At 36.5% G+C, this 12,578-nt stretch overlaps 1 protein-coding gene across 2 annotated transcripts in view; it reads right to left on the reverse strand.

Moving 5' to 3' along the window:
• Positions 1 to 11,249, reverse strand: part of LOC5576988 (merozoite surface antigen 2, allelic form 2) — a 34,512-nt gene extending 23,263 nt beyond the window's left edge. Inside the window, exon 1 of one of the 2 annotated variants that reach the window (XM_001663040.2) lies at positions 10,956 to 11,249. In XM_001663040.2, the coding sequence (XP_001663090.2) occupies positions 10,956 to 11,033 (78 nt within the window). In that variant the 5' untranslated portion in view covers positions 11,034 to 11,249. The remainder of the gene's footprint in view (positions 1 to 10,955) is intronic. The other variant, XM_001663039.2, reaches the window with a different exon arrangement.
• Positions 11,250 to 12,578: the final 1,329 nt, after the last annotated feature.

The following is a 12,578-nucleotide window of genomic DNA, read 5'->3' on the forward strand; positions in this document are numbered from 1 at the left end:
TAAACGCCCATAAAACCATGGTCAAGGCACTGTTGTCTTCATCGCATCCCCCAAAACCTCTTGTAGATTAGAACGTGACTAGTTGGCCCACTCTGAAAGAGCTTGAGCTTGAGCTTGATTGGCCGCCCGTGGATGCACTCCAGTATCGCCAGATCAGCTGCACTTACACAAGGAACCAACCGAATGACTGCTTGGGACTAACAGGCATCCTCAGTGTATAAGTGCTGGTGATTCTATTTTTAGGCAACAATGGCACCTGCCACGTCAGAATGCAGACCAATGAGGGGAAGGGGGAGGAAATGATGATGCATTGAACTGACTCCCACGTAGACCGTATATTCCACTGCATCCACGTCAGTTCATGCGGGAGTGTATGGATTGGGGGAAAGGCATGGCAGAGAGGTTTGCTTTTGTGGTTAGCAGACTGCCTATGTATCAGGCGTAAGGAAGGCGTGCGCGTGGAAGTAGGAAGCGTTAGGGAAACGGTTTCTTGTCCGTCTCTGGTTCTAGCGTTTGCTATGAACGAATAGTTTGAGTGTGATATATTTAGAATGGAAGATAGAAGCAAGTGAGAGATATATAACTACAAAGTACGAGGAAAGGGACGGGCCTGGGATTGAACCCATGACCTTCTGCATATGAAGCAGAAGCGGTAGCCATCAGACCACCAACCCCGTCTAGTGACTAGTTGGCCCACTCTGAAAGAGGCTATGAAGTGTATAATTATGTCACACAAATAAAGCAAAATAGCATTTATGGTAGCTATTTTGAGGCCACCTGTTCTAGATGAATGTCGCTTCATCTTGAAAATGATTTTATCATAACGTTGATCTTGCCGGTTTTATTCCAACATAAATAAAAGAAAATAAGATTGAAAACTTGGCTATGATAGTTTATTTCTTAGTGCTTTTTATTTGAAGTGATTTATTTGAATATAGTGCCCAAATCTTAAGTGCCGAGTGAGATTTACTGTGAAATGTGATGAGAAAGAAGTAAATTTGCCAGTGCCCCCTTGAAAGTGGCATATTTCTAGTTATTTAGTATTTGCTAAAATAAACCGCCAGGTGAAGAATTGAACATTTCTTGGTTTGATTTGGCAGTGATTGTGCTTTAAATTATATTCAATTAGTTTAATCATCACACCATAGCATCTGATGAACAAATTCATGGAGATAATATTATCTGAAAAAGTGAAATTGTTGCAACCTGAGTGAAATTAATATGGCGGAACCATAATTGAGAGATTGTCATCAACAAATGCTGTTTTGTCATCATAAATACACAAATAAGGGCACACTGTTATGATTCGGCATTTGCAGATGTAAAATTGCTTCAACAAATGCTGATTGAAGATGATTTAGCTTTTTTTCGCTTTTTATGGCAACCAAGCAGCATTCAAAAAAGTTTGCAGTTTGGGTATGTTATTATGAAGAATATACGCAAAAAAAAAAATAAAACCGGGCATTAATTCATCGTTATTTTGTCGGAAATAAGTGTTCGCAATGCATTGCAATGCATTCGTTATGCATCTGAAGAGCCCAAATATCGATTTGAGAGGCATAAATAAGGTAAGTTATCAAGATTAAAGTGCAAGTCAATCAGTTTAAAAGCATCTTTTATGGCAACAAGGTGTATTATATCAATATTTTATCATAGCCGTCACAAATAAGTGTCACTCAGCCACCACTAGCAGTTTAAATGATGCTGCAATATAGCTGGTTTTGTAGCCACAAAATTTTAACTTTATAGTTTGTCTCTGAAAGGTTTTGAAAACAACCAAGAGCTGACTTACAAAATATCATCTTCTAGCAACGTTAAATGTCGCCTCTAGCTATCATAGCATTCACGTAACTGGCTTAAAACATTAATAAATCCACTCGAATGCCAAATTGCTGTGAATTTGTTACTTGGGTAATTTGCTGAACGATGAAATCAATACGAGTGTTACGTCTGTTTGCTTATGATTCCGAGCTTTGGAGAGCAAATACTTTTTCTATGAAAAAGTTCGAAAAGTCTCTTCTATTGTAGGTATATGGCGTGACATTTACTTTGATGGTCGTCATTGTTTTCACAAAACTACGCTAAGCGTAAAATAAGGAACTTTGTAATAAATGCCGTGATGTAGACAGTGCCGTAGCGTGCGGATAACCTGGTTGGCACCCACCAAGGGCGCCAAAATGCATGGAATAGGGAAAGTGTACCAGTTATGGCCATAGTGGTTCCCTATTTGGCCATACGGGAAATTTCGATAACTTTCACATTTTAAATCTTTTTGAATGTTTAAACATCAAGATACAACTTAAATCTTACTAATACAACACACAAAATCTTTCAAAATGTGAAAACATTCAAGTAATTCTGTATGGCAAAATAGGGAACCACTATGTCCATAACTGATACACTTTCCCTATGCCATGCATTTTAGCGCCCTCTGAAGGCTGACGCCCTTAGCGGGTGCCAACCTGGTTATCCGCACGCTACGGCACTGTCCACATCACGGCATTTATCACAAAGTTCTTTATTTTACGCTTAGCGTAGTTTTGTGAAAACAATGACGAACACCAGTAAGTAAATGTCACGCCAAATACCTACAACAGAAGAGACTTTTCGAACTTTTTCATAGAAAAAGTATTTGCTCTCCAAAACGCGGAAAATATTGGAAGGTACATATTTTTGTTTGTAACAAAATATCTTGGAAGTTTTTTAGAAGATACTGAAAAACTAGTTCGGTAATTTAATTCTCCTGTGAGAAATCTCACACTTATCAATATGAATAAATAAAAACTATTTTATTCAATACTTGCAATTATTTGTAAATTACTTCACCCAAACACCATTGTCTAGCAACCACAAAGATTAGGGATCACAAATTTCGAAGTTTAGGTGGAGCAACTTAGAATTTAAATTAAATATTGTATCAAATCTTTGAAGGTACAAATCTTCAGAAATAAGCTACACACAATAGAAATTTTCATTGTAACGCTTTGTGTACTAGCTTAAAATAAGCAAATTTTGATTGTTAATCAACTATTTCTTCCATTAAATGCATTATAAAAGAGTGATTTGGGTGGATGTTGGCCATATTTGGATTCTGAAATGGTTCGCATTAAAACAGGAAGTTTTGAGGAAAAGGAGGGAGGGTTAATTTTCTAAGCTATTCATGGATACGCCTCTTTCTCGTCTCTTTAATCTATCTCTGCAAGTTGGATCATTTCCAGTCCAATGGAATCGAAGCTATGTATACCCAGTATTTAAAAAAGGGAACAAACGTGAAGTCTGCAATTATCATGGAATAGCTGCTCTTTGTGCCGTTTCGAAGTTGTTTACAACTTTTTGTTCCATCACTGTCATCATTACATTTCGGAGTACCAACATGAGCCTTTGAACGCGATATAAATTCTTTTGTTCTTTTGACTTTTACTGTGCGCCGTGTGTTGGTGTTGTCTCGCTCTCTCTCACGGGCAACTTGAAAACAGGGCGCATAGTAAAAGTCAAACGTTTTATAGCATGCAGAGGCTCATGGTTTCATGCCGAAACGCTCAACTAATACAAATTTGGTGGTATATACAACTTTCATCGCTAAAGCTCTACAGAAAGGGAAGCAAGTAGATTCTATCTACACCGATTTCTCGGCCGCATTTGATAAAATCAATCATCAGATAGCTATTGCAAAATTCGAACGTCTCGGTTTCTCCGGATATTTTCTTAGTTGGCTTCACTCCTACTTGAACGGCCGAGAAATGGCCATTAAATTAGGTGATGCTTTCATCCTACTTCCACGTTTCATCCGGGGTACCTCAAGGAAGTCACCTAGGACCGTTGATATTTCTCGTGTATCTCAATGACGTTAATCTTCTTTCTGGCATTACGTCCCCACTGGGACAGAGCCTGCTTCTCAGCTTAGTGTTCTAATGAGCACTTCCACAGTTATTAACTGAGAGCTTATTGTGCCAATGACCATTTTTGCATTCGTATATCGTGTGGCAGGTACGAAGATACTCTATGCCCTGGGAACTCGAGAAAATTTCCAACCCGAAAAGATCCTCGACCGGTGGGATTCGAACCCACGACCCTCAGCTTGGTCTTGCTGAATAGCTGCGCGTTTACCGCTACGGCTATCTGGGCCCCACGACGCTATCTGGGCCCAATGACGTTAATCTTCTACTTAAATCTTTCAAACTTTCTTTTGCCGACGACTTCAAACTGTATTGGATTGTAAATAATGTAGATGATGCATTATTTTTGCAATCTCAGCTCGGGATATTTACCAATAGGGCGATATTCAAAACTGAAAATACAATAGATGGCTCTTTTTCAATGGTAGTAAAAACGAAATCCTGAAGCAAAGAAAGCACCACGGAAGATGAACTAAACACAAAAAGTTATGTATTCGCTTTACACTTGGTTTCTTATCACTACTTTTTTAATTCTCTTTCCTAATTGCAAGCAATTTACAATTTTCATTATTTTCCATACGTTTTGACAGTTCTCCGACTACCATTCTTCCATGCGCTTGTGTTGAAAGTTTGAGAAATTTGAGAATCCAGCGTAGCGCGATCAGTGAGCGGAATACAAACATCAGTGTCGCCGCTCGGCGGTCGGTTAAAGAAACTAAATGTTCGAAAGGTTGTTGTCCGTAATTTTTGCTGCTGGCGCCAACTGTTAGCGTTTGAGAACAAAATAAACAGTCGTTACCCTATTGGTGTGAAACTAATCGCATGCACCTAAACGCTTCGAAATGCTCTGTAATGTCGTTCTCCTGAAAACGCATTTCGATAGATTACGACTATAAAATTCGATCCACATCTCTCAAAAGAGAGTCTGTCATCAAGGACCTTGGTGTGTTACTAGACCCAAAACTGACGTTTAAGGAGCATATCGACTTCATTGCCTCTAAAACTCTTGGTTTTATTTTCCGCGTCGCTAAAAACTTCAGAAATATTCAATGCTTAAAATCATTGTACTGTTCTTTGGTAAGGTCTATTCTTGAATATTCGTCAGTTGTTTGGGCACCGTTCATCAAATTAACATATTTCGTATTGAAGCAATTCAACGGAAATTTCTGCGCTTTGCTCTGCGACATCTCCCATGTAACGATCCAATTAACTTGCCCAGTTATGAAGATCGTTGCAAGTTAATCGGCTTAGAGTTGTTGAGTGTTCGCCGTGAAGTTTCAAAAGGTCTCTTTGTTTCCGACCTTCTCCAATCGAGAATAGATTGCGCTCAACTATTATCTCTCCTCAATATAAATGTTCCATACCGTCAACTTCGATCGAACTCCTTCCTATTTTTGCACGGTGCTCGCACAAACTACGTGCATCACGAACCATTTAAAAGTATGTGCCGATCATTCAACCGTTGTTTCAATGAATTTGATTTTCATCTTTCCCGTTCAACTCTTCGTAAAAAATTTCATCTGGTTCTGGCAAGCTAGGTTTAAATTAGTCATAGTTATTAAGTAGATTTAAGTAATCTTTGTATCAGTTGGAAACAAATGTAATAGTCTGTTGATACGAAAAGAAGAGGAGGTTTTGCGCCCATTTGAAAAAGAGCTCAATATTGCTCAGCTCAAATGGGCTTTTCCCTGCTCCAAATAAACAAATAAACAAATGGATATGATAAAAACAATAATTACAACAACTTTGAAGAATATATCCAATTTCAGTTCACTAAGTTCTTAGCAGTTGGTACCGCTCAAAACTATGCGCTGATGTGGTTTCGCAAAAAAAAAAATCTATGTCGATTTTCAGATAAATATCGAGTTATGGAGAGAAATTTACTTCCCATGTGACATCGACTAGTGGAGACATCGTGTTTAAGAAATTTCGACTTATGGAAAGCATGTATGTAAATTTGAAGGAACCGGAAAATCCATCGAGCTAGAATATATCGAGTTGTGAAGAGTCGACTATATTTCAATTCAGTTGCTTCACGAATTCTCCTATGATAGGATGAATCTTATAAACTTGTATAAATTTTTGCTAGCACCATGCGGGGTAACATTGTGCCTGGAAATTACTTTGACCGCCTCCTCTGCAGCTCATGGCTAATAGTAACACCAAAAACTAACCTATGACCATCTATTGGCTATTTGTAACGTATTCTTCAAACTTGACAAATTATTTTCATCATTCTGGCATTAGCCCACTGTAAAAATGTTGGCCCAAAGTCTCCCTTATGGACCAATGTCACCCCGCATGACGGTGCATAGTGAAATACGATAGTAATGGAGAGTTAAACGCAAGTATAGAAAGCACCAGATGATAATTAGTTATACAGTAATGTCCCGATTTTGTCAGCCCCATGCTGCGTTTAGGGTCGACAAAATCGCGATAGAGCTAATATTGAAAAAAAAAAATATTTTAATTTGGGGATAGTTTAATGATTTTATTGAAATAAACATTTTTTTTACTTTCATTTTCTATGTACGGTAATCCAAGGTAAATTGATGAGTTTCTTGGATAATTATTGAAAATTCAAAATTCAAAATTTTGTTTTTTTGATCATTGTATAGACATGGCCAAGGTCATAATTTACTTTATCCACCTAATATTTCCAGTATAAACGTGTTTACTCGGATTAAAATAAATATAAATTTTAGGCTGACAAAATCGGGAAAAAGGATGCATAAATCGGGGGTAGACAAAATCGGGTCAAAAAGGGTGCTAAAATCGGGGATAGATAAAATCGGAGGCATACAAAATCGGGTCATTACTGTACTGTGTTGATCACAAATGATTTTGTTGTTGTTCATTGATGATCATTGAAAATCAATAAAAAAAACTATTAAATTTTTGGGGAGTAATTTCTTCTTAGTATTTCTGGAGGAATTTCAGAGTTATTGACGAAAACATTGAGAAGCTTTGTGCATAATTCTAGATTGCAGTTTCGGCAGAATGGGTTTTGAAGTAGTAAATAAAGGACCTTTATAGAAGAATTCATTGTCCGTGGCCGATTTTTTTTGGTTTCTCTCTTTCCGTCGCGTTTACCCAATATAGACATTTGAAAAAAATTTCTAGCATGCTAGACCAGATTGGTGCTTTCCCAACAGTTAAGAGTTTTTCTGACCACATCCATGCGACTCCTGGAGAGTGGAATAGGAAAATATTTGAATACCGTAAATTCGGGTGAAATTGATCTCCGTGTCACATGATTTTATTTCTTCCTAATGGAGCAAAAAAAAAATTAAACCTGCAGTGAATGAACGTTGTTTGCCGTAACTATTGTCGAATTGTGTGTTGTGAAGCTTTTTGTGTTAAAGAATGTTTATTTTCATGAAAATAATGTACAACTTCAAAATCATGTAAGATGCAGTATTGACAAACAGTAACAAACTTCTAGTTCTAGACTAGGATTTGAACATGGTATAGACCTGCAAGTTTGTAAGGATGCTTAAGATATATTCCCAAACCAGCTTTCGTTACCAAAACTCGTACCAATTTGCTCATTTGGTTGAAATAATTGAATTACTGTTAGATATCGGGAAATTCCTTAGGAAATTGCATACATTTAGGCGCTTTCTATGTAATTCTTGAAATTTAACTATTGATTATTTCTTTTAATATTGAGTTGTTAGAAATTTAGCAGGCATATTCGAGTTCAGGTAGCTCAAATATATTTGTACAGGTGTTTTGAAAACTAAAATTGATCGCATTAACAAGTGATCAGTTTCACCCCGAAATGAGATCTCCCGATTTTTTATTTTAGGGATATTTCTTAGCACCAAAATGACATTTGTTAGAAAACTTCGGTACATGAACTAATGAGGCTCACCTTTGTACTTGTTTTCCTGCGCTCAGTGGTTTAGCATTGTCAACATTAAACCAACAAAAATAAACCGTGAAAAATGATCAATTTCACCCAAAATTACGGTACTTACTAAAGACAATAGTAGACACCTTTGGCACCAAATTGAAAAAGGGGCCCCAGATATTTTTGACATCATTCGTAACTACAACATGCATTTTTTAAACTTTCATAGAATACAATGCAAGGATGGAAATCTAGTGATCATGACAAAATAAATTATGCATCGTAGTTGCTCTTTATCCTGCGATCAAAGCATCAAAGATTAACCTTTTGTCTTGAAGTGACCACAACAAACTACGCTCCACGAATAATGCATTGAGTTGCATGTCTGCTAGCGATAAATTGTTCACGAATCAAAGTTCTATTATTTTGAAGATTTTTCCACTTTTACTTATTGATTTAACTCCGGACATGCTGTTTGTGATTTCGAAATCGTTCGGGCATTTTTAGAGCGAAAAATAAAAGCGCGAATGCGGCATGATAAAAGTTGATCGCGACTTGTAACAACATCCGATAAATTTTTTGTCCCACGACAATGCTTTATATATCCGTTCTACGCGTATCCGTAGTGAGCTGTTGAAATCATGCTGCTGTAAGAACGACGCCCCCCTTAGACCGTTCAAATACTGTGTTTTTTGTCACTAGAGGTGATTTTTTTCCATCCTTGATACAATGATAAAAAATAAGCCTTTTGAAATTCCCGAATTTGAGAACATCCCAGAGTTGGCAACATAAAATTCATACCTTGATGCCAAAATCGGAAAGGCACGGTATTTTCCCAAACACTACGACTGGTATATTTGTAAAGCTATATGGGTTAGATTCCCGTTATGATTTTTTTTACTTTACTGGGGATATTGCAGTGATCCTAAGGCTAAAGCAAATTTCAATTGGTAACCACGCACTGCAAAAACGCATAAACGACTGACCTCGATAGGCTCAGATTCAGCGCAGAATGATATGCTTGAGAGTGATATGCTCAAACAAAAATAAGTTGGCTGGGCAATACGTGCAGTTAGGCTTACCAGATGGTATCCTTTGAGAGAGCATGTCCTCGCATTTTTATCAGCGTTTCCGCACTTGTAAAAACTACTGCGATAGTCCAATGGCGAAAGAAATGCGCAATACTGATTTGAAAATGTAAGGACTGTTCATTTTATAAAGTGGACACCTTGAGCATATCTTTTTAACTTATCAATGAAATCGCAATCGGTTTTCAGTGCATCGTTGATTAATATTGTACTATGTTGTGATAATAAATTAGCCTTCAAAATAATTAAATTTCACAGGAATAAGGAACAATGTTTTGAAAGGTCGGGTTTTAAAGGTTATAAAAATCAATGATTATTAAAAATAGGCTGAAAAATTCCACAATCTAAGAATGTGGTTAACGCTCACGATTTAGCTCACTATACTGTTTTGGTGAGAGGGAAAGGATGGTATTTCAGCAAATTTCATCATAAATAGATTTATTACTAGAATGACTAGTATTAGAGATTAGCTTAATATTATTGGCTGTTTCAAAGCTCTACTTTTAGTAGAATAGTAATGCTTATCAATTTAAAATTTGTTCATAAACTTTAAAGAACAATTTATTCAGAAGTTTTTGGAAAAAAATAGTTTAGTTCTTCAACCAAAAACATTTTGTTAGAAATTATATTTTCATAAAGTCGTAAAATTATAAGGGATGGTACACAAATTATGTCACGCTAAATTTCATTTTTTTCAAACACCACCTCCCCCCCCCTTTGACACACTTTTTGTATGAGTCATCTGAAAATTTCGTAAGGCTTGTCACGCTTGGCTTGACCCCCCCCCCCTTGGAGCGTGACGTAATTTGTGCATGACCCCTAAACAAACAATGCATAGAATACCAATTACGATTGCATTAATAAATAAAAAGATATAGCATAAACAAGGTGCCCTTTTTATAAAATGAACAGTTCTAAAACTCAAAATTAGAAAGAGTCAAAAAATTTAAAAAATGGCCCCTTTAACATTTCTGGCTTAAATAAGAAGAAGGTCAAGAAGCTAAATTCTAAGTAAAATGAGTTTTAACCACTTTTTAAAATGCTCTCAAATTTAAAATCAAATCACAAATTAAATGAAAAACCGAATTTAGTACAATACCATTTAATTCCACTAGAGTTTATATGCACATTTCGTCAACATTTTCTACACTGTATCAAATCTTTACTGTATATGAATTGTTTGACGGTATAAAAGTTTCTGTGTTGCTTCTGTCGTCCTCTGATATTTGACTTTATTATTTTCATCGCTTCAATTTACTTTTAGCCTTGCTGCGGTAGAATCTAATTTATGAGCAAAGAACTAACATAGATAAGTATTCTCTCGCCAATGTGATAGAGAAAAAATCCTTTTACATACCAGAACGTTTAACACTAGTCACTAAATTCTACGAAAGTGTTAATTTTGCCCCGATATATTTTTGCCAGCCTTATTTTTTATTTAATTTTCTATATTGTTTTTGATTTTTTCACTATGCATAAAAAGTAGAACGTCGTAATAATCACGAACTTGGGAATCAGCCGAGGGTAACTGAAAAGTATTGTAATTTTATGGGCTTAAAGAAAGCATTTGCGTTGATCAAATCTATTCCATAATCAACCGTCGCAAGGTCGCGACCAAACTGATCGATTTTGTAAAACTGTAAATGTATTCCTTTTTCCAAAGTCCGACACTCAAAATCTCCTTTTTTCCACAACTCTTTTTTTGTAACAACGTGATATGGTAGCTATTTTTTTTTGTTGTGTATGGTAAAAACGAAAACTCTGTTAATAAGTATGGAAGTGCTCATGTAACACTAAATAGAGAAGTAAACTTTAACTCAGGTGGGACGTAATGCCAAGAAGAATAATAATAAGAAGAAGAAGTATGTTTATCACCGCTTAAGTTAAAGTAGAACTGTCGATATATGTTAAATCCTAAAACAGAAATTCATACCACACTTTTAGCTTTGATTTAAATAGGTGTAAAATTTCACCTGCTTTTATCTGATTCGCATAATTATATTAGCACTCCAGTCCATAAATTTAAATCACAATGCATAGGTTTTTTCCAGCGTTAAACTCTTCTCATGTTACCAAGCTGGGGAAAACGAAAGCACAAAGACAGCAGACACTTACTTGCGGAGCCGGTAAACCACATGTAGCTTGTACTAGCACTGCCGCTACCAGAAATATCGTTGCACTTTTAGAGATCATTTTTATCAATCGTTGATTAGCCGGGTGCACTATGATTTTTTTTTCTCACAGAGAACAAAACGATCCAATAGCACTTGCGCGGGTTAAGACACACTGCTCAGGTTGAATATACTGTATAACAATTTTGCAATCCACTCACTCGGAACCATTAACTGATCGAAACGTTGTTGCGCGCTCGAAAGATCGACTCGCACTGAATTGATCCGATCGCGATCAAGACTTCTTAATGCTTTTGTCATGCTCGAGGCTCGACAACTGAGATGATCGTGCAAATCTTTTCCCGTGCGATTCCCGTTTTGCTCATCCCATTAACTGAGGTGGTCTTTCGTATTACAGGCATCGAATCCTTTGACGCAGATCATTAACACAACAGTGTAGGTTGGTTTGGATCAGGGTAAAAATTATATAAAAAAGTAGTTTCAACCATATAGAAAACAGGTTGAGATTTTTTTTGCATGGCTAGATCGCAATGATTTGGTATTATTGTACATGATGTTCCATTTAGCGAGAGAGCTGATCCCAGAATATCTACCTTCATACATGAGTGATAGTGTAGGTCAAATCGTTTCAAAACACTACTTGTCTCCATTGAATTTGTAATTTTAAACTGCTAGTAATGGTCAGGAGTTCAAAGTACAAATTCCTTGAAAATACTTGTTCACTGTTCGAATACAAAATCTAATTTTATTTGTACAATATGGGAAAGCTAGAGGCTCAAGGTATCAAAAAAATGCAAAATAATGATGAGTAGCGAACAAATCCAATTATTAAACCAAACCAATAGTAAACAAACTTTTTGTTTTAGCAAATTGTAAGGCAAAGTACTAGCGTTCGAGGCGATGATTAATATACCACCTGTGCAGAGATACAGGATTGAACCAGACAACATATCTGTAAGGTAATAAATTATAAACAATTTGAATAATATTTTCGAACAATAAACGGTCTTATAATACCTTTTTGGAACCATAGTGTGTTCAACTTGAAACTACAGTCAACTCTCCCTAACTTCATATTGAAGGGCTCGTCGAGTTGGGGAGGTATCGCGTTATTGAACACAAAACCAGAATGCGATATTCTCTATACAACAAGGATACGGGTAATGCCATAATAAATCTAAATAATAGTAATTTACATTGGAAGGTAATGTAGCATCGAATTCTGCACAGTTATTGTTTTGATTCCTCAGACATTGATAAAAATCGAATGTGATGAAAGGGTCCCGCTATTTACACCCTTCATAGAAAAAACATTTAGGCGGAAAAGGTAGGAATATCCATTATCTATGTTCTACATACGTTTTTTTGTTTTTTTTTTGTATTATTGCACTACTTAAAAATTGAGATCCGGCTGATAGGACGGACAGCAGCACACCCCACCGGACGAATTGTCGTCTTGGGAGCGAATTGGGTAGATAAATGAATTCTCTACCATAGAGGTCTCCAACTGAGAGAGACTCGCGAAGAGGAAAAATATCAACGTCATATGCAGCCCAGATTCCCCTCTCACGAAACGTCAAATGCAGCCCACCGTTTTTATGGCTGA

The sequence above is a fragment of the Aedes aegypti genome, chromosome 2 (genome assembly GCF_002204515.2).
Source record: "Aedes aegypti strain LVP_AGWG chromosome 2, AaegL5.0 Primary Assembly, whole genome shotgun sequence".
Lineage (NCBI taxonomy): Eukaryota > Metazoa > Arthropoda > Insecta > Diptera > Culicidae > Aedes > Aedes aegypti.